The sequence below is a fragment of the Adelges cooleyi genome, unplaced genomic scaffold (assembly GCF_023614345.1).
Source record: "Adelges cooleyi isolate 19-005CV unplaced genomic scaffold, UGA_ACOO_1.1 ACOO_flye_CR_arks_rails_tigmint_CR_PRNA_23, whole genome shotgun sequence".
NCBI classification, from domain to species: Eukaryota; Metazoa; Arthropoda; class Insecta; order Hemiptera; family Adelgidae; genus Adelges; species Adelges cooleyi.
In genome coordinates this window covers 13,199,341-13,223,700 of record NW_026095893.1, presented here as the reverse complement: position 1 = coordinate 13,223,700, position 24,360 = coordinate 13,199,341, and the positions used below count along the sequence as shown (strand labels likewise).

At 33.5% G+C, this 24,360-nt stretch overlaps 1 protein-coding gene across 6 annotated transcripts in view; it reads left to right on the top strand.

The window, feature by feature from the left end:
• The window catches only part of LOC126835250 (pleckstrin homology domain-containing family G member 4B-like), a 145,793-nt gene that overhangs the window by 95,649 nt on the left and 25,784 nt on the right, over positions 1 to 24,360 (top strand). For all 6 annotated transcript variants that reach the window (XM_050567707.1, XM_050567708.1, XM_050567711.1 and 3 more), the window contains 8 exons: positions 14,025 to 14,138; positions 15,974 to 16,103; positions 19,475 to 19,565; positions 19,635 to 19,715; positions 19,799 to 19,915; positions 20,165 to 20,373; positions 21,081 to 21,219; positions 21,732 to 21,854. In XM_050567707.1, coding sequence (XP_050423664.1) covers positions 14,025 to 14,138; positions 15,974 to 16,103; positions 19,475 to 19,565; positions 19,635 to 19,715; positions 19,799 to 19,915; positions 20,165 to 20,373; positions 21,081 to 21,219; positions 21,732 to 21,854 — 1,004 coding nt within the window. The remainder of the gene's footprint in view (positions 1 to 14,024; positions 14,139 to 15,973; positions 16,104 to 19,474; positions 19,566 to 19,634; positions 19,716 to 19,798; positions 19,916 to 20,164; positions 20,374 to 21,080; positions 21,220 to 21,731; positions 21,855 to 24,360) is intronic.

Below are 24,360 nucleotides of genomic sequence, written 5' to 3'. Positions count from 1 at the left end.
GTATTTGTAAATGTGCGTAAGGCGCGCAGAAATAAAAACAAATTATGTAAATAAAAGTTTTAACCGTTTCAATTGCAACGGCAACGGAGTGTACGCGTTTTATTGGACGCACAATGTAGTATATAGGTATATATCTCAGTCCCCTTACTTCTTGTACTTACTTACTGCATTCGGTTCCCCAGTACAATAGGCGGCCCGTGGTGTTCAGAGAAAACTCATTCTGTTGACCTTCCGCCGTACCTCATAGCGTCGCAGATATAGATACGAGATCTTTTTACCTTCTGGGGGAGAAACAGTATTGTCGGGAAGCCTTTGTGCGAGACGTGTGCCGATACTAAATAGAAATTCGAATAGTCTGTATGATCAAATGAGAAAGGGCAGCACGTGTGCACCGAATACGCTTATAGAAAGTGCGTGCGATGTTCGATTTTGGACAATTTCCCATACGCTGATAATTCATGTGTAAGTACTTGATTTTTGTTTTCGTGAAAACGTTGCTATCGATCGTCTTCCTCATTTGGATCGCTTCACTGTAGCAACGCCCGCTGTGGTATTATATAGTGTAAATTGTTTCGATGCGTTTTTGTTCCATTCATTTTTGCGGATATTTTACAGCCAACTATTTTACGGTATTGTTTTGAAAAAAAAAACGCAAATCTCGTGTTATTTGACACTTGAAGAATATTGTCATTGTTTTTTTTCCACAAATGTAAAAACTATGAAAAAATACCCACACAATTGGAATAAAACATCCAAAAAACATATCTTTCTTTCTGTTATTTTGTACGCATTGTCAATAGCAAATACTTAGAATATTAATTTCAGACTTAGCCATTACGTCGACAACCTTGCTTTAATTGTAAAAAAAAAAAATATGCACAAAATACAAGGTATGTAACGTAATATTTTTGGTTCATATTTAATTACATATTTTTAATACAAAATACCTAGTTTATTTTTTTTAGTTGATCGCGGATCAAAATACATCTTGATATTTTATATTTTAAGCGTCTCAAAAAATATACGACTGCTGTAAAATGCGCGTTTGTAGAAATGAAAAATAAATTAAATTCCCCATAAATTTGTCGTGGTGACCCCATATGAATAACGTCACAACAAAATTTGTAATCATGCCTGTAGTTGGTGTATATTATTTTGTCATTAATATTTAACCGTTGTTCTTTCATTGTGAATGTAAAGGAAAAATACATTACAGCGACAATTGTAATTACTCTATATATTTTCAAATTAACAAATATTAGAAATATTAGAATTTCACAGAAAAATAGGTAACCATCTTTCATTTCAATAGCGACTTTGCGGGTTCGAATGTTTCCCTTAAATTTTACCAGATGTTTGTTCGTAAAGGGTTTTATTTTAACGGGAATTATAGTACATATGTATTTAATTTTAGAACTCAATATTTATTTAAATAATAAAAGTGGGATTATCAGTAGTTAACAATAAAAATACGAATATGTTAGTTAAGCTAACAAAAACATAAGGTTGCTACGTTAACTAAAATTCTCTGTTAAAAATATGTACTTGAATCTTTCGAAACTAACAGACTTGCTATAATAAATCAACTATAAGTCAACCTACTATTTGTAGGTTAATTACCGGTAAATCGTCCAGTACATGATTATTTTATAACTTCCCTATAGAATTGAGAAAGTTGATACGATAATATAAAATCTGTTTTTTACACTGTTTTATATCTCCTCTATTATTACGTCGACCCCATGAGGTGTGCTTTTTTCGGTTTATTGTGACTTTTTTATTATTTTAATTTCTCGTTTTATATTCATTGTGATTTATGTGACACGGCAATAATTGACTGAACCAATACTCTGAGCTCTACGGTCCACCTCAATAATGAATTAATATATATTATAAATGGAAACGAAACTAGACCCACAAACACACTAACCTCGTGTACATCATTCGACATGGGCCATGATTTTTTTTTTTCATAGTATTTTCCATATTATTGTGTTAAAGTTTGGATAGAAATTAATATATTATAAAACCAGTTCCCGACTTCCGAAAACGCAGTTTTGAATATTTTACTGTTTTCTGAATGCAAGGTACACTATTATACGGTATTACTCCGTTCTTACTCGAACAGAAAGATATGTTATTGTCCAAGACACGTGTGTACTACCGGTATGACTATATTTCACATTTAACCAAATATTGTGTGTTCGCCCGTTGTTGATTATGTCTATTATACAAACACACCAGGTAAGGGGACGACATCGGAGACGAGCAGTAGTGACGGTGTAAGCCGGAATTTCAAACAATAGTCTCCACTATGGACATGGTTAAGGACACGATATCCTTTTGTCGACATATCCTGGTCTCCCGCCGACACAAAACCCGTGCTCTGCCCTCGCTAACCAAATAGGTAACAGCTGGGTGCCATAACATATACACATTATTGTGGAACCAAAATATAATAAAACGTTATCCTACAGCTATATGTAATTATTGCTCATATCCCAATACTGTATTATATTGTTTTGTCAAAAAATAACGCTTTAAAATCATTAATCGACTTATTTGGCTTATATAAGTTTTGAAATATTCTACTAATCACTCTAAACGATATCCACCCTCCTCCTCTATAAAAAAAAAAAGTAACGCTATAATAGTGTTCAACCTTGCTGAACCCATATAATATAACGTAGAGGAAACTCTATAGAGGGGTGCTCAAAAAAAACTTGATACGTTTTTCAAATTGGACTGTACCTCTGAAAAAAAAACAGAAATCTGTTAATCAAACGACGCTAGAGGAAAAAACGTAGTACACTCGGTTTGCAACCAATTGCTTTTCGTGCAGGTAATTTGTTATTACTTAATGGTTAAGTGTTTGTACATATTTATTATTGAGTTTAAACATAATGGTCTACTGCTTTTGTGCTAATGAAAGCAAAATCTATTGTTCTGAAAAATGTATTGTGTGCTCGGTGGTCTACAATAATATTCACTTGATTAGTATTGTATTTTTTATAGAGTGGTTCAATGTTTTTATAAAAAATAACTATTATTTGTTATTATGCATTCAATAAATAACTATACTCGACGACTTTTATAATATATACCCACGTTTGAAGTTTAAAAACTAAACGGAATTATTAATGAGTTGCTAAGTTAGGTTTTCTTAATAATATTTTCATGCGTCCTTTGTCTTAAGTATTATTTCTGGGCGATAAATTGTGTTCGTTTACAGCGATTAATGTACACTGTACAGGTGAGCTACGACTTTTAAACCATTTTCTCGTTTTTAATTACTCATTTTACGACAGAACACGCAGCATCTTAACAACGATTTTACATCGTTTAAACGAAAAAAAATTATATTTATTATTACTATTATTATATGAAACTACTAAAATAATACGAGTATAAATAGCTGTACAGAACTAAACATTATGAGAACACGGTCGGTTGTGCAATTGCGGAAAATATTAATTATATAAAATATATATTATTACGTTTCGTACATAAACTTGGACATTCAATTGAATTTAACGAAGTGCGCGTAAGGCGCGTAAGGCTTGGTCACGTTCCTTCTTGATAATACTCTATGGTCTATGGGTTACACGTTACTGGCTATGGAATAAAGTATAATAATGTGAAGTCTACACCGTCATTTGTACACACACACACACACAATATGCAGTTTAGTTTATGGGAGTGCATATTATCGTCCTCCCACAACTAATTCTTGAAAACTGATTATCTAAGTGATTATGTTGGGTAAAGTAAAACGCTGGCTAGTTCAATAAAGACCGAAATTAATTTCCTCGGAACGCGATCGTTGCTCATCATCTGAAGACAATCGTACAGGTTAGTTTATCGTTCTAGCCGCAGTTGGCGCGAGCATTCATCAAAGAACCTATATACTCCCGTGAGTGTCGGCTCATTCCGTCCATAAAGTCAACGCACATGAATATTGTGTAAATGGTAAATACACATTATAATGTAGTAAACGTGCGTGCCCTACGGTATTGGTCGGAACGAGAATGCAAATTTGCTAACTGAATCGTTTTTCCCTGATTTCTCTGGGAATTCACGTGGTCGCCGCAACAAGGTCAATACGACGATTGTTTTATCATGAATTGTGTGTATGTGTTTACAGACCGATCACGGTTTTCTTTTGAAAACGTCTTTATCGAATGATTAAATGTATTAATCATTGCCTCGAGTGTATTGGACTTAAAACGTTGTTAGCCAAACAGTGTTTTCAACAATTTGCCCTATACCTAGTCTTTTATCAAAACATTAAAAACGTGAAGTATAAAATACTGTGACCAATGTACTGCTTTGACAATTGAAGGGCACTGGAGAAAAACGGTAGTAGTCATATTATGGACATTATTTTTTCAAATAGTTTTTTTTAATATATGCCATCAATTTTTTTATATTTATGTCAATAGATTGTTTAAATAAATATATGTTTTATTAGGATAGCATTTAATGTCATTTTTTTTTTTGTTCTTATGTAAGAGGGAGAGGAATTCACGAACTTTGTTTTTGCTATACTCTAAAATCTTCACAATGTGCCCTTCAATTGTTTTTTACCGAAGAAACTGTTAGGAAATGCATGTAAAAAGTGCTTTATATGTTTGTCACAAGCGGAATACACGAAAGCCATATTATACAGAAGTTTTTCTAATAAGTATGGGGGTTTACTGAGGTTAAGAGAAAAACTACCTATTTCAAATTTTAAAAGGGATAACGTGATCTACGATGTTTATTTTTGTTATTATCGACTGTGAGGTGACTTGATTACTTATACCACCCATCAGGTGTCCGATAAAATTTTAGTTGTACGTGGGATTATCCCGTTGCTAGACGATATTATGCAAACACCACGCAACAAACACTACAAATAAATCTGTTGGGGCAGACGTCCAAGTACATAATAATAATGAATACATATTCAAATGGGTTTTATTCGACCGGTCGAAGACCATCGGTTCGCTGTGTAATATTTCCCTGGTTGCGCATTCATCAAAACAAGTGGGAAGATTTTAACTTACGATGGCGATCGTCATGTGTCTGAATATTACTTTTTCGACATAATCACCATTTAATTAAAAATTAGTAGAAATAATATTTCATCAAATGGTTTTTTTGTCGAATAATACGTATATTTAAGTTTTTTTTTTTTGCATGTTGGGGTAGAGTCGTCGAATACATTTGTTTATAAATAATCGAAATTTTTCTTTACATGCAGAGCTGAGAAGCTATTGTTTTTACATTGACGTGTGAACCCACGATATCATCTAAATCACTGAATTGATTTCGTCAAGTAGCCAGTCCATAGTTTAGAAATCGTACTTATTGGTCCTATTCCTATAGAAAATTGAACCAAAAAATGTACATATTTTTTAACTCAAAATCACGGCAAACTTTAACTTTTTTAAACATAGTATTGTTAATATACGTTAAAATCGAAACTTTTTCTTTATTTCACTTAAAGCATTTATGCGTAGTTTTAAATTTTGTGAGAATATAACTTAATTTTCTTAAAAACCTGTAGTCAAATGTTTTTTTTATTAAGACATCCTCCCACCGCTTACCCCTCCTCAAAAAAAGGGGGAAATTACACTTTGGCGTAGTAAATTTCTAGATTGCTATGCGAGAGTGAACAAACAGTCAACGGGTATCTGAAAAATAGTTTTCATTATATTGTTAATTACGATGTATGGGAAGAGCAATGACAAAAATATACTGGACAGACGATGAACCCTAATCGTATCGAGCGTATTAAGAAAAATACAATTCCAAGCACATATTTGTTATTACTATACTTTTATCGGTAATTATTTTTCCACCAGTTACTACGCATCGGATCGTTTACTCGAGAAAGCGCAAAACTGTGTATTACTATTGTAATTATTATTACCTTAAAAAAATGTATTCATGTTTGTATGAAACACTGGATTAGAAGTGTAACATATCATAACGCTTATAATAATATTATTAATGCGGTTCCCTAGTCGTTGTCATGCCCATGTTTGGCTTGCCTGCGCACCGTTATACCGACGGCGCGGCGGTGTTATTGTCTGACGGGCTGGCACACGGCGTGTTCCGAAGCATATTGTCCTATGTGTATACTTTGACTTTCGTTCGGTAGCTGATTCCGTGAAAAGGAAACTCACAACAGTCTCGAGCAAAGGAAGTAAATAATAAAAAAATGTCGCCCCTCTCGGCGTAGAAGAAAGGGAACGGTGGCGAAGTAGCAACACAATAAAAAAGTATTAAAAAAAAAAAAAGGGTATACTTAGAACTGAATTACACCGACTAGACGGTTTTGCATGCTAAGAAAAATATAACAATGCTGACCGGTCGGCGCTCTGATCTGTGAGCAAACGACAAAATGTAAACAACATTCAACAAAACAATAACATAGTAGAACACTATAACGATAAAAGAAACATGGTAAACAATAAGTCGAAAAGAAATCGGGCGGGGACAGAGCATATTGTGGTATTTTAATTATATACTTTTATTTCCTTCGTGTTAATAATTTTATTGGAAAATAAATTATTAGCCGTCCACTAATGAATGTTATTTGTTTTACAGCGTAATCGCAATACATGTGAGAGTTTATTTTACATCGGAGTCGACTAATACTATTGTAAATTTTATCGTTTTTGCATTCATTACAACGCAATTAATTATGGTGGTTTTAAACCAATTAAGCGTCTGCAAAGCTGCTTCTTAATAATTATCATTGATATATGCGCGTAGATTCTAAAAATACTACTATTTTAATACGAACGTTCGGAATTAATCTTAGATTTTAAAAGGAGGTGATGTTAAAGAATGGTACACATGTGTGTAAAACCATTGAACAATAACTACCGTTATACATAACGCTATCATTAGGATTCCTTTTAAACTTATCGCCTACATTATAAGCCCTTGAAAAAAGCAAGGTACACCCATACTTCTTGCAATTTTAATAAGCCGCTTATATATGTTTGTATGCAACTGTTAAATTTGTATGTACATATATATTATAATATATTAATATTATAAAATCAGCCAATGATTTATGTGTAAAATCCGAGCTGTGTAAAAATATACTCACTGTCAACGAGCAACGAACGACCTATAAAACGTATTTTTCTTCTTCCCGTACGCCTATGCTTATCCGAATACAGGTGTTTTTTTACTTTTCTACACTGTTAATGTACGCACTAAGTATTACATATAATGTACCTACGCCGGAAAATGATAATTCCAACACACCTGTTGGGTCGTTTGGTTAAGCGATTGATATTGTCCTTCGGTTAGACGCGTCCGCCCGCAGTCCGACAGTGAGTCGTAACTGGTAACAGTTCAACGAAATACAGATTGTAATTTGTGCCATTTTGCTAATAACTAGATAAGTAGACAACATCTTAAAGAAGACAAGCTCAAGTCATTTTTATCATAAAAAATTTTCAATTTACGTCAGCGAAAAAAAAGTCTGTTGGAAAATACCAAACGGTACTTCAGCTTTTACTGATTTTTTTAAGGCAAGCTTTTTCAATTGGTTTTATAGATTTCGTTATGACCTTTGATCACCGCTTTGTTCGTGTATTCGTCAAAAATAAAATGTTTTTAGTGGTAATTGGGAGGAATAGTAGCACTAGTAGTTAAATAACCCTGTATATGGTCGGCTTTTACACAAAATCGTTTATACACACGTATTATAAAACTCTAAAATCTTAAGTCCCGTTAATAAAAATATGACGCAGCCTTTAGACTGTTGCTCACTTATTTAAAGTGTTTTGCCGTTAACATAGTTTATAAAATATATTTTTTAATTGAATAGCGACGCTGATTGCAGTATAATGCCTGTTTAATTTCACATTCAGAAATGGTGCAGATAACCCACATTGATTTGAAAATTTGGTGCAAATTAATTACCTTTATTTACCTATTACTTATCTAGTACTTCAATGTTCAATAAAACGCAATATACAACGGCTTATACATTAAAAAAGGGTGAACACATTTCTTTATTTCACCTTTTTAAGCATAGTTTTAGAACTTAAAATATTTATATTATTTTAAATAATTTTCATTATATGTAGATGCAAGGTTAACAACATCTACAAGTTATTATAAAAAGATGATCAACCTTTACAACGATGTTAACATTTTTACAATGCTTTTTATCGATATTATTTATTAAACAAATTTTGTTCCATCTACAGATTAAGTATAAAACGTTTTTTTTCTAGTGACAACGTTTTCTCTGATCTGTGTCCTATCATCACTGTGCTTTTTTTTATAAAAATAAACAAAACACAAATTATGTTTTATTAAATTATCAGTGGCACATCCACTAAATCGGTCATCATATGAATAAAATATTTTAATAGAAAAAAACCAGTTTTTAATTATTCCTCCAAAAAGTGCATTTTGCCTTAGTTCGAGTTCCTATTCTTAACCTTACATTTAATTATATATAACACATTAGGAGGGGGTTTATTGTGTGATTAACAAGCAGTAAGCACGGGTTTATTATAAGACGTATGTGTTTACTGTTTAGCGACAATAAAAATACCCAAGACGACAGTGTATAATAGCCATATCATCCAATACAGGAAGTGCCAGCCCGAAGTATATAACATACCTATACACTGTGTATTATAACGGCGACATTGCAAAAATCTCAACCTCTACCCCTTTCGGGTCCCTTGACGATCATTGTTGAAATTACAAAACAAAAGTGCACTTTCAACATGTACAATGTTATGAGAACGGCTGGAGAGAGGATCAACAAACAAAAGATCACCGCGACGTTTCGTAACGTTTTATAATTTTCGCCGACTCCGGTTGTTCACAAAGCGAGAGTTATTTAAATATTAGAATAATAAATAATGTACTGTGTCGTTGGATATGCGCACATACGGCAAAGCGTATTAATACATAGTTGTTGTTATAGCGTTACAGTAGCCAGGGTACTCGAGAAGGTTTTTGAAGAGGTAACGAACACCACACAACGGGGAGGGAAAGCACTGCAAACACATGTATAGTGCAACAAACATAGGTAATTTCTACGTGTAATGGTAATTTCTTTATTTTTCTTACACGAATAGTACATTGCGAATAATATGTCGTGATGGGCGTGAAACGGCGTAGACACTATTGGATATCTACAGACTACGGTTGTGTATTATTGTTGTGGGTATACTCAGGAGGACTGGAATGTCTATTATTGCGCAACATGTAATACACTTGGCAGCGATGCCGCTCGGAGACAACTGGCGTGCCGGTCAACCACAGCCGTTTTTATATATTATGTATTTTGTGTACACCAAACGAGGCCGGTCTAATTAGGAACATCTATTAAAGATAGTAAAGGACTTTCGCACGACGCGCCGTTCGTACACTGGACAGTTAAGACTGTAAAACGTCTTGGCAAATCTTCTTCGACCCGACCTTGTGCGGTTTTCATCATATATCTGCCGCAAGTTTTTTCAATTCATTATCCTTCGAATGTTTACTATTGGGGGGTTTCCGCTCGTGCATTAGACAGTGTTTGCGGTATAAAGACCCTTTAACACCCGTCATTGTCGTCAGTGTACGTCATTGACTTCCTCTGTACATGGTTTGGTCGCCTTGGCCCGGTTTAATTCGTATAGTACACACGGTGACATACACATACAATTTGGCCGTAAATCGGATTCATATTTTACACTAGCGCGACGCTCACGTTGAGTACTAGTTTGTGCGTTACCGTTAAATTCAGCAATAATATTGTGTCAACATTTTGTCTGCCGGCAGCCCAAAGCTCAAAACCTAACCAGTTTCTCTTTAAGTACATGTTGTATAGAATATTTTGTTATATTTTCCTCGGAACGTTCGGCCGGGTATCCAAGGGAGTTTCATTGATGAGATGACGGCGACGGGAAGTCGAAACCCGAAGGCCGCTTTGTGTGGAAAGGGTGTGTCGAATACAGAACCCTCATGTGAATAATTGAAAATGACATGACTGATGACAATCTTTGAAACGAGAAATATTGTTATTGAAAAAAGAAAAAGGTTCTCTCTATCGTATACCGGTATGTACATACACGGTATACTCGTGGCTATTCAGTCAAGTCCATGCATCCTTTTAAATATTTGTCTAACAAAACAATGTATAATTTCGGTACACGTGATGTTTTTAAATTATTTTAACCAAACATATTTACTTTTGTACTATCATATCGTTTACCTATTGCATGTGTATTTTATTCAACATTTGTACAAAATTCATTGAACTGTAAATATTGACCACTTAGAAACTCGCGATATTGGTTCCCGTTTCATAATTATTGGCGCATTGCAGTAATCATAGATACTTGTAGGTGCTGTAGTACTGATTTCATTATTTAATTAGAAACTTATCATAAAAAAATAGTGACTACTTCATGTTATATATATATGGATGTTTATGAATTATGAGTATACAACTGTAGGCTTTAGTCAAGTTTTATCAAAAAATTGCCTAATACACCTTAATAAATATTTAGCTGTCTATATTAAATTTCAGTGCAAACAATGTAATAAAACATTCGATAAGTTCGTGCCATAACCGGCTTAAAGGATATACTCTCGGATCATCGAGCGCACGCGTTATCAGTTTTTAGATACAGAGTTGTACCGTGTTCGGTTTATAGTAAATAAAAAGGGGGACGAGCCCACTACAGGCTCTCTTATCACACTCGGCGTTGGACTTGTCGTCGAACTATTTACCAAAAACTTTAATCGCTTTCAGATAGGAAAAATAAACGGATATAATATGACGGTTTGACGCGTATTTTTCCCAACGTTATTCGTGTTTTACAATTTACGTTAACTTATCAATGGTTTCTGGTGGAAACTTTACGTCTTATAATAACAATAATAATAACGATAATCATCTGTGGTTTTTATCTGACCGAATACAAGGAAACTATTAATAAATAATAATAATTTTCCATTGCCATAATAAATTATAAAATATTATTATACCGCATACGAACGACTCGTCCTATCTGGAGAAATGATCGCAGTACCTATATGCAATTCATACGGTACCCGACTTGTAGCCCATGTTAATGCATTTGCCGTGTACCTACATATACTATAATAAACCAAATCAAAATAAAATACAGCTTTTCTCAACACTAATTATTCACGACTCACCGGTGTTAACGCCTGAATAAAAATTAAAGCTATCTTATCGCGATTCGATTATGTACAGGGTGATCCATTTAACGCATGAAACTAAATTTGTTTTAAAATAATTGAAATTTTGTAGTTTTTTTTTTTGGTTAAAAAAATGTGTAATTATATTATTTTTCAACATTGTAAAAATAGGAAATGTTTACTGGTTTTAATTTTTTTTTCAGAGCGCTCAATTAGTTTAAATGACAACTCCTACAAATTACAATTAACTACTTATAGTAAAAATACTTTTTTGAAAATGTTGTAAGGTCTTACGGAGTTCTCTTCTGGGTTACAGCTACGCTATCTAACACTAGAACAATCCAGGCATTTCAATCAATATGCCTGCGCATCATTACTAAGGCGCCTTGGTTTGTCACCAACAAACAGTTACATAAAGAATAAAATCTGTTAAAGAAGTTGCCTCATTGTACTACTCCAGATACCACAGTAAGCTACTCAACCACTCTAATAATTTCGTCCCCCAGCTCGGCACTCAGACTCTTCCAAATAGTCCTACTCGACGCCTGAAGCGATCTTGATCTTGGTGCAGAGACCTAATCTAGATTGTAAATACACATATTAATGTACAGAAGACTCTAATGTGAGTTTTCCTTTCAAGTTGTTTATGCTTTATTCATTATTCTATTATCATATTTACTCATTGTACATAGATTTGTATAGATTGTAAATTTTCAAATAAACGATATATTTAAATTTAAAAAAATAATAATAATTTAACGAGTGGTATTGTGATGTTGAGTAACGCGTGCTGATAAAAATAATACTTCAATTCCTTCCGTCCTATACTTTTTAATTTACCAAAAATGATAAAAAAAATGTATTATTGTCCAATATTGTAAAAGAAACTAAACTAAAATGTCTACAGATAATTAAAATGACAAAATTATAATTATTTTCAAAGAAAGAAATTGCCTTACGTTAAACGAATCACTCTGTGTGTACTGCTATAGTACTTTCTATAATAGTGTTGTGTTATTCATATATAACGCGTGCTAACGGTTCTTATGTGTGATTTTCGTGATCCAAGCGCCGTCTGCATATTTGTTTTTTAGCGTTGGGACTTTGATGGCTGTCGGTGTGTGTGGCCTACCAGACTGGAATAGCATAAATTTACTTTTTATGGTGATAAATTCTATTCTGTTCGTAAATGGCATTTATAAACTGTATGTTTAATGTTTTGATGAACCTGAAACAAAACGCGCATTATAGATATAATCGTTATTGTTATACAAGCTGTGTCGCACATAAGTACAGCCGTCATGCGTTGTTGATATCGTAAAGACGACAATCATTGTCTTGGGTAAGGATAATACATTTGATATAGGTTATCATTTTATCATACTAAATTTACTGTAATAGGCAGTGGCGGACTGGGTCGGAGGTCAAAAGGGTAATCGTCTGCTAGGACACCAACATTTTACGCCACTCGAGCTCATGAAATTGATTATTTCTAGGTATCCTTTATCGAGGAGGCCTGTTTTTATGTAATTAGTGACCCTAATTGTATAAATGCTCGGGTTTCCAATTTGTCCCAGTCCTGCCGTAGTTATATAGGCGTCAATATAGGTTTTTGACATTTTTGTGTCTTTGCTTTGGCAAATAAACGGAAAAATCGACACTTTTTACCATAACGAAAATTTATCCTTATATATCCTTCTTATGAGGATGGGGATGAGGTTAAGGGGTGGGGATGAGGATAGGGATGGGGATGGGGATGTTAAATTTTTTAAATTATGTGTTGTTTTCACAACGAACAAACTTGAATAAATGGTTAAATTGATTCAAAATAACCAAGTGAATGTTTTGCCAATAAATCGATTAAGGCCAATTATTAAAAAACTACTAAAAAACTTTTGGCCGCAACACAAAATTAATCATCACCTACCTCCGCCTAATTTTCGAATCTCACCGCAAAAAGTATAACAGTTAATGTAATAATCGTTTTTAATTTATTAACAACATGTACTGTATTAAACTTTTGTAAAATAAAACAGACAAAAAAAATAGTTATTCTTTAAAAAATTTGTTGTTTTTAATAAAGATAAATTTCTACATACATATAACTATAGCAATGCTAATTTTGCTTAGCCTTAATCTTGACTATGAGACTTAACAGGAATGTGAGCTACTACATACTTTAATAATTTTATTGGGATTGAAGTTTTTAAGTTCCATCTAAATGCACTTCCCCTTTAATACTATAACACTGACCACATATTGGGTTGATATTCTTCTCTCTATTTTGAACTCCTATGGATGAATGGACTTATTTTTTTCCGTGTGACATTGAATTTAGATGTACATATTATATAGTAAGAGTAAATAGTATATTATACTGTATGTGGTAATCTCAGTTTGGTTTTCCTCATTCGAGTATATATGACCTATGACTACAAGCGTAATTTCAGTGATATTTTATATTGTTTTAATATATATGTATGTATATTTAATATACATTACCGTCATTATCTTTTAATTACCAGTTGCAGGAGTACTTTATAAATGCGCTTTGTTTAGTTGGGCAATAACACACGATAAGGGGCAATCGCATGTGATATGAAATTGCTGTACCTATCGTGTTTTTGACATTAAACAAATGCTGGAAAACGAAATGAATAATACATAATTATTATCTTGTAGTCGTTGTACTATTATGTCTTAACTCTGTTTAGGCCAATGCTTGACTGCCTCATAATGTTTCATCCATTTGTTTGGCTACGTAATTAGGTTTAATTTTGTTTTGCAATAAATTACACAATTGATTACCATTTTTTTTCTTCGATTTTGTGTTTCAGACGTGACTATAGCTATGATGAATCACAATCGTCAGACGACTACGGCCGTCCGAGTACCGAAGTCGATTCGCGACATCCCAGAAGACATTCTCACGTCCGGAGTACAATTTCCAGGTGAGTCGAGAAAAACGTGTTTTATACACCGACCGGTCAACGATGCCAACAACCTCGGCCGTTTTCGAAACACCGAGAGTTTGTAATAGTTATTACTTATTATACTGTTGCGTTTGCCTACACTGAAATGCATCGTCGGCCTGGTCTGCGAAACTCGCGTGTGTGTGTCTATTTTCTTTAATTAAATCCTGTTGGCTGCAATAAAAAAAGGGTTCCGCCAGCAATTGGGTTAATCTAATAGAGACCCGCATTCGGGCGCTGTTCGCTTTATGTCGATGACACGCCGCGTCGGGATGAAAAACCAGTCCGGACAACACCGGAAACTACAAAATATAAAATACAAGTTCTTCCGTCGCGACCACAACTCATAAATATGCACCGTACATGCGTGTATACGCGTGACGCGTGTAGATCCATATAATCATTAACGCCGTCCAAGCCGAGTACAGGGAGAGATACATTATAAAGATATCTTTAAAGCGTCACAAAAGAGTTATTATTTTGTTGGCACACAATAGATTAACGATTGTAAAAATAACATATTATTGTTAGGGTTTCCACTTTCTGTAAATACTAAAGATTGAGTTTTTTTTGTATTTAAGACCTAGATGCTCATCAAGACCAACTGAATATTGACTAAATAAATCACTCTAGAATTTTCTACACAAGGATGTATTTAAACTTTTTACTTTTAATAAAAAATAATATTTCAAATCAAATGCATTACGTTTTACAAAATAGTATACTTTGTTTAACTGAATTCTAACCTTCTTGAATACCAGACAGTTTAGTCCTCCATTTAAAGCCTCTAGGTATTTCCTTTTTTCTATTAAATTAACTACATCCTTTATAACCAAAGTTCGGATTTCCTAATTAATTGTATGTGTTCGTAAAACAAGTTTGCGAACCGCATTACGTTAAATTGCCGTTTAAGGGCGAACGTCAACGTGTGTGGTGTAGTGGTATAATGTGCTGAATTTAATATAACTTAAACTCTATTTCCGCACTCAGTGTAGCTTACGTTATTGCCCCCCCATAAAAATGAACCGTAAACAAATTTGTACTTATGTATCCAATGGTATGCGGGCACTATCAATTGCGTGGTCATAAAAGTTAATAATATAGACATATTTGTTTATTCAAATATATTTCTTGTTAAACATTTACTTTAAGAGACTGCCTCAACGTAGCAATATTTTTTTTTTGCGACGTAAGTACGAATAATTACATTATTTGATATAGTAAAATAAAAAAAACCATCGTCAAACTCTTCATAGTATTATAATTTATCTGAAAGGCTAAAGAACTATTTTGTTTTTTTGCATTTTTGTTGAATTAGACAGGTGTTCTTTTTAACTTTTTCAAATGGTCACTTTATTTTAATAAAAAAAAAGTAACTACCAATAAAGAATCTTTATAAATATGCAAATTAATAGATAAAAGTTGTACATTTTATTTTATTACATACCAACACTAAGTATTTAACTTTAAATTCATTTTTTTTGTAAAATTGGTCTTTACGGCTAAGACGGAAAAGATTATAGGTATATTATTTGTATTAATATATATTTATTGTGTATGGAGTCAAAACCTATGGATACGTACATGTTTTTCGATTATGTTTTAAGTTTTAACACCCTCCCCTCCCAATCCAGCAAAGTGGTTATGGCAGACAATGTTCGCGGTTTGCGGGAATCCGACCCGAAAATTCTGGTACCATGTTCAACGCCTTTACCACTACATCACACACGTCAGCATAAGACTCCACTATGACACCAACATGCTACTGCTCTATTTCATTTTAAATGATACTTATATTGCCTTTTTTATTACAGGAACTACCGATCGTCAGGGAAACGCGGTGGTATTGTGGACTGAAGGTCAGACTGGCTTGCGTTCAGAGACTTCAACGTCTGACGTCAGCATGGCAGAGCTCATATTGTACTATGCTTCTTTGAGAAATAGGTGAGTAACGGATAACAATCGGCAATCCTCGTTTCTTTCACACATGTTAATATTATGCAATACGGTTCACGCGTGGTTCATTTGGTTGACGAAGAACAACATTTCTACCGGATGCAGCTACCAGTTTTTTAACACTAAAAAAAAACACAAAAGTGCTTTTCGTGAATCATAATATAAAATTATTTGAACTCTCGCTCTACATAATATCTGAGTACAACAAACGTATGAGATGATGTTTCCAACAAACAGAACATGCAACCTTCGTCAACCGGCACAACAGCCACATGTACAATCCGATTCGTCCTTGGCTTCCCTGTAACTGTGACTTACACGTTTCACACCATTGGCTGGCACCGGGAACCATATAATAATAACGATAATAACGGCTTACCGTACTAAGACAATAGAGTGATGTGATGACCGTGTCGAAACGATCAAAATTCAATCAGCCTAACCGACTGAACTATGTGTAATCGAGTCGTGTCCGTCCGTGACCTACCCCTATTTTTACTCATTAGCCAACACGAACGTGCGACATCTTTTCTATGATGATCACTCTGACAAAGACCAGGTCAGAAACCGACCGGCTAAAGAGTATTGAAAACATTTTTGAGTTTCTTGAACCGGTACAACGTTATATAGCGGTGATATTGAATTGAGTCCCAAATATTGTTTTGGTGGTTTGAGTTGAGTCCCTTCAGCCTATTAGCGTTATCGAGGAGACACCACGTGGAGGTTGGCTGATTAGTCTCCCAAAAATGTGTGTGCTTGCTTACAAATGCTTTGCTTGTTTATAAATGGTCAAAAAAAAACTATCAATTTTAATAATTTTTAAAAATAATTAAAATAATGTCTGAGTTTAAATAGTTGCTGGTAAAAATTTAAATGAAACAGATTTTAAGTAGTCAAATCTGCTAATTTTTTTATTTTGATATTTGATAATCTGCTCTCGTAAAAATTGTTCTTTTTCCAATGTTTTGTTTAATGTTTTTGTTGTTGCATTGCTTCGTAATTTAATATTGGTATCTGACTGTATGCCTAGAAGAGTGACAATAAGAATAAAAATATTCGGATGTCCTGAGTGAAACAATGCATTCAATTTTGCATGAAAACTTTCACTACTGTTAGTTGTCCGATTAGTGCTTGCTGAAAAATCACACCAAATTTTGGGGGGAAACTGTCCAACTTCATTGTTTATTTGGGACTCAATTCAATATAATCCATACAAATTCTCACATAATAATAGCAAAGGAGACTATGCTTACGATCTTATCTACGTAATCAATTCAAACATATTAAGATAAGAAACGGGACTCAATTCAAATAACTAAAAGTAGGATGGACTCAATTCGATGTTATCCGTTATATAGTGTGATTGTCTTTGACGGTAATCCGGCCATATAATTGGAGAGCTTAAAATACTAGAAAGTAAAGATATTTTTAAATGCAAATTTTTGTTTCTGTGCTTTCTATTTTTTTTTTCAATGACATTTAGTCGAAACATAGATTTGTTAAGAAAATACTAAGCCACACGAGTACCCTCTTAATTCCTCGAGAGCATTTTGGACCAGTGCCTATAGTGTTGTGTACGTTTTATTCAATACTTTATGGTGATATCAAAATGCATTCAAAAGAGAGTTTGTCTCTATTCAATTCTTTCAACTCTATTGTGCATAAAATATATTTGTGAACTTCTGACCGACTGCGATAAATTATATTTGGAAGTTTTATAATAGTATAATTAACCACTGTTCATTTCTCACGTTAATTAATCTAGTCCGTATGGCGCATTTTTTCAAAAGAATAAGTTTATTCACTTGTGCTTACTATTATGTTAATTTAGCTACCGCGGTTTCTCTTGATTTTTTCCAAATTAAGTAATTATGCTTTTTCCCTCGTATTACTAATGAATGCATATGATTTATCAGGTTTCTCGTAGAATACATTACTTTAAAAATAGTGTTAGTTTTTGAATGTCTTATTGTACGTCACCTACACTGTAAAATGTGCATTGTTTACACTTGCAATGCTGGTAGTAAAATACTTTTTTAACACCCATCTAATAACAAATAAAACATTGTATACATACCAGTATTTTATCTCTCATATATTTCTGCGCGAACAAAATACTTTTTTAATTAAATGACAAATATATATTATCTTTTTGTAATTAAACATTTCGATGTATGATAATTAATATAATAATATACTATATGATTTATAATATTTATAATATACTAATATAGGTTTAACATTATATTATAATTTAAACATAGTGGTGTTTGGAAGTTTGCCTCCCATAAATGAACTTTTAAACTTAATATTATTAGCATGTCAACAACTAATTTAGATGATCAAATTCGATAATATTTTAGTTAGTTTATATCCTATTGTTTTGTCCATGAGGTAAAAATGAAACACGATGAGAGTTGAATGTATGTAGATTAACAATGAAAACAACAGATCAATAATATAATAATATACCTTCTGAACTATTCACAATTCATATCGAAAATAAAGATAACTGTACTTTTAAATAAATTGAATCATACATTTAATTTTAAATATTGATTATAATAATACTTTACGCTAGGTAATTGTTAGAATTTGGTACTATAATGAAAGCAAAATGTAAAACAATTGTGTAGAAAAAGCTATTGAAAATGTTTAATCTTAACAGCTAAAGTTCTGTAAAAAGTTCCGGGCAAAAGTCAGATTTAACTTTTAACTTTAAAAAAATGATTTTTTTATAAAAAGTTAAATGTAAAATTTGTTCGAAACTAATTAATCTGTAATTTATCTACAAAACGCTCTATTTTTTGGTAATTATATACTTCTTTAACACAAATTGCATTTACTGTAATTTGCCGTTTATTTACAATTACTCCATCTTTTAGAATTAAATGTGCTATGTAATTACATTTCTAATTAACCATTGAAGGAAATTGTCTAAGCATATGGTAAGATAATGTTCAAACTCATAGGCGTAAGATGCCCAAGAGAAAAATTACCTAAATTCTTAATAGACACACATCTGGTTTATAAATATCAAATCGTTGATTTAGTTACTAAATTTGCTTATTGCGTGAAGGAATTTGTTTGTGCTGCGATTATCGTAATAACGGTTCACATCACAAATCACAATAGTGTTGATAATAATGTATAATTTCCCTGTGAAAATTCTCCTATCTCCATTGTGTTATATAGGTGTAAAATATTTATATATGCCGATAAAACACTAACAGCGACACACGCCACGCTCGTAGTTTAATTGATCAGTTTTTTATCTATGTATGTCATCAGTATCATTTGATATTATATGAAATGCCAGGAATGACGTTAATTTCGAATGTTTTTTTGTACGTATATAGAAACGATAGAAACTCCTCGTTGACCATTTTGGTGCATGAAAGCAGTTGCACTACCATAGACTTTGTCGATCGTGTGTTGGTTTTTATAAAAGTAAGTCGGCGTGATCGAACCCAACGCTAATTCGTGAGTAACAATTAATTTGTTTTTGTGTTTTCACAGCACCAAGTCCCAGTGGATAAAGTAGTTTTTTGCACGAAGCGACACTCCGAAGGAAATACACTGAAGCACAGCCAAATTCGAGTGAGTAAAAGTTTCACCGGCCCGTTCCCATACAAACTATAGTTGTTAATTGTTATTATATGTATATTTTTTTCTATCAATAGTGTTACGCCGTCAACTCGTACAACGGTCTTTTAAAGTTCTTCGAAGACAACCAAATACCGTCGTCTTGCGGTGGCCCATACGAACACAACCAACTCGAATGGGTCAATTTCTACAAGGTGAGCAATGATCGCGTTTAGTCGATGATCCCTAGTACTTTAAACCATTAGCACGTCGGCACGTTATATGGATCTGATCTGTGGTCACTAATTATTAGTCACGACGTGAAAGACATTACGAAATAATAGTGATTTAGTTTTATTAATAACAAGTAAAAAATTTGTCTTATTTGACTTACGTTTGAAGTGTATAGGGATTTTTCTCGCTTATACGCACATGTCCAATCTAAATGTACGTTTTTACTGCAGGAATACGAGAGACTGACTTATTCGTGTCAAGTTATCGGTAATCGACTGGTTGCGGCCTTAACGTACATAGGCGATGATCAACAAGAACGCACTGCCATATCAAAATTCCTAGACGATAACGAAACTAAAAATGTACTCCGAGATGCAAGACGGAGTATGGAAGTACTAGAACAACATTCGCGATGGTTAAACGACGACAGATTTGTCATGTAAGCCATTGTTATTTTTATTTTACAAAGACACATAAACCTGAATTCGCCATTAGTATTTTTTTGTATTATTATTATACGACTTGTATGGAGTCATATACAACACATATGATTAACTTTAAATTTAAATTGAGCAAAATATTGACTTAGTTGTTGTTGTATTACTATTATTTAATCTTTTGTTTAATTCTATCAAAAGAAAAAACAACATTATCATTAAATTTATTTTTATTTGCATAAAGATACATTTTAAAACCTATAAAATATATACCTACAGCATAATATTGTTTGTATACAATTTAATTGGCACAAAAAATGACTAAAATTGTATTTATTAAAATATTGTAAGAACTAACTCGGATTTGAATACATTATTTTTTAATTTTTCTAATATTATTTTTAAATTCTGGTTTAAAAAAATTCAACTGTTTTTTAATCAATTCGAACATTTCGATTATTTAAAATAGAATAATAAATAGTACTACAATTTTTAATATATGCTTAGTATTTCTTTTCAACTTTTAGTTTTACATTAAATTTATTATTATATTTCAGTTTGTATACTTTTTGTGTACGTATGTCATTTGAAATTTGGGCTCCTGTACTTGTGTTTTGTCTTTCAGAGTTTGATAATGTCTTTAAAAAAATGTAATCTTAAAATGTATTTACTCAGTTGTATTTTTACTAACTAGTTTTGATGTTTTTAGGTCGAGTTTCGAAGACATAAAGAAAGCTCATTGTGAAATCGAAGGAGCTGCAATCCAACTTGAAGATCTTCTGTCGATTAAAAAAAAGAAGTTGATTCAGGCGGCCAGAGTTCGTGCTTTAGAAACGGAAACCCACGAGGTACAATTTCTTCCAAACCGAAATTATTATAATATGTGTGCACGAATTTTTTCCCCTTACGTCAAAATTCTGTATACTCACTCGTTAGAAACCTGATTGATGGGGAGCTGGTGAGCCTGTCATTTTAAGCAAGCCTACAGTTTCCTGGCATGTAAATACTTACACCATTACACCACCTGTACCGTTATTCTATGATATAAAATATCATTAGGATCTCTGCCATCGATTAATGTAGATTTAACGAGGGCAGTACGTATATGGGCGAATTGAAACTGTAGATTAAATAAAAAACACAGTGTGGTGCGTATGTATGTACGTTCTTGGGCATTGGAACAAGAAAAAAAACACATTAACGGACCAATTCACTGTCAAAGATTTTTTCCTTTAACACTTTCACAGAGCACCCGCTAATGGTCGCGAATTCGGTTTAAATAACGACCTCTCTTATAATGAACAACAAGGAAGTGTTTGTTGGTTGTTTAATTTTTTTGTAATTTTTTTCATTGTGACAGGTCATATCGTGGTTAACCAACAAAGGGGAGCACACATTGGAGCAGCATGCGGACTTGGCCAACAGCTTGCCGGCTATTCGGCAGCAAGAGCAAGATTTCGAAAAATTTTACTTTGTTTCTATGGTAAGTACTGTTCTTATTTTTGTAATCGTAGCGCTATTGCAGAATTTAGTTCTAAAAATTAGATGCCAACATTTAGCCCCTATATAATAGAAGTCTTATAATAAGGAAACATAATTGAGTTTTAAAATATAAAATAGATTTCGAATTATTTTAGTTACACTAAAACAATTATGGAAAAAAACTCGCAATTTCCTAATGACATTACAAGTATACTAGTGTATAAGAATTGTGTAAACATAGTGTAACATAAGTATAAACAGTACAATATCTAAGAGACGAAAAAATAAAATAACCATTACTCATTTACAAGTTACATTAACTTGTTTTATTTTATTTCTATTACCATTAAGATTCATCGATGAATAATTTTTTATTTATTTATGTGGAGTCTTAAAAAACCAATAAATGTGTAACGAGATGAACACTCATGATCTAGCTTTTAGGTAAGCTAACTAACTTTTAATTAACTATCAGAGAAACTGAAAATAAATTATTGGCTGTTTTGTTTTAATAATTTGATCTAAAATAACGTATAAAATACCGTACACAAAACATGTGTAACTAATTTCACCAGTCTCGGAAGCAAATTCGTTTGACAATACGCAACCTAACATGCTCTTGTGAATATTAGGTTGCATACTGTATATTCTAAGTAAAATCACGACGCGGCGCTGTTTTATCGCTCAACGCCAGTCATTACTCGCATGCAGTCGGAATGTTACAATATCGAATACTTCCTAACAACCAGTCGTCCTGAGTATTGCAAGGACCACATGGCACATAATAAATAAATTATATAAGCATTATGTATGCAGGCGCGAGTCCCGAGGCTTAGACTTCTCTCCACCCCTTCACCTAATGACGGCCGACCAAATAATGCATTAACATTTATTTAAAAACTACCTGTAAAAGAGGAATTATAGTTTTGAATGCTTCTATTCGTGTTTACCGTCTGTTAGTACGACCTAATATCGATCCTTGGTTAACGTTCTCCGCCACTTTGTCGTATAATATTCTTTATTATTAAGCAAACCGAAAAGTAAAACGACAATTTTAAACCGTAAAAGAAAAATGTAATTATTACTGAAATATGTTTACTCCACCGTGTTCTAACCCTATTGCTGACAGGGAGACAAAAAAACTCACGAAGAATGTAATTTTTTTTTTCTGGTATTTCGCCAAGGCCGTAGGTACGATGGCCATAACTTTTTGTGTTGCCGTGGTATAGCTACAATTGCCAGAGATTCTGGGCACTATACAGGACCCGCGACTCTTGCAGCGCTACGGGATTCCCTACCTATACCAATGTGTACCTATGTGTGTGTTCTTATCGCTCGCACCCTCGGATAATGCGTGCGGCTGTTCTTAACTATGACCGGCTGGCGCCGTTCAACAAAATCCCGACAACACCGGGCGGGGGTGGGCGGGTATCCTTTTATTCTCCTTCATCTGTATGCCGGCGGTACGGCAGCGGCGCTCGGGTTTCCTGTCTCGGGGTTGACGCGGCAGTGCGATCGACGCGTCCGATACGAACGGTGGTTTCTACTAATATACACGAGGTAAGTGACACGAAATAGCTTATATTTTGTGCTTTGATTTACCGCTTTCGAAACGAACAAATTATGAAAAATATCCGGCCCGAACGCGTTCCTCTGTTACTGGAAACGAGATCCGTCTTAATTTTATACCCGGTGCCCGCTCAAATCACTTCAAAGTGTTTTGGTTCAAACGACTATCCATATAGTATCCTTAGGCAGCGCTAATAGATATTTTTATTTCTTGGGTAAAAACGAAATTTAACGATTTCATAGTAACGCTTTTGTTATAAAAGAAGAGAACTTTTTCAGCTGTTCGCCTAATCCTTGGATAACCAACAATATTAGGTTTCTCATCAGTAAACTGTGTACGTATGAAGTATCCGATCCAGCTTTTCTGGAGTTGTTTGTTTGGAAATGTCAAAATCTGGTTTGAACAATAAAAACAATTCGGTTTTTTTCTTCAAAATATTGTGTTTACAAGGTTTGTTATTTATACTTATCGATTCTGATCTAAACAGGTTCAATGAAAATACTAAATTGGGTATTTCATCGACCTAAACTATGCGCCTGCGGTTATAATAAATAAGATACTTGTACACTATAAATCTATGACAACATTTCGCTATAACAATTCGAATCGTTGTTCTGACGGGTAGCGTGCGTTATAGGCAAGCAAATCGACATCCGCGTGTGTTCTGCACTATACAACACCTTTTATTCTCTCCGATATTCTATTGAAAACATTTAGTTCTAGTATTACCATTTAGGGAGTCCCAAGTGAGGATGTCGAACAAAACCGTCGTCTATTGTACAGTGTTCAAAAATGAAAAATATTAAAAATTCTTAGCACGTGCGACGGACGTAGGTATAACATTACTTATTGTGGGTGCCTAATAGTCGTAGGGTGTGCTGTTAGGTGATACTCATGTGCTGCCTCACTTAGATGGACGGAAACGGCAATAGAGATT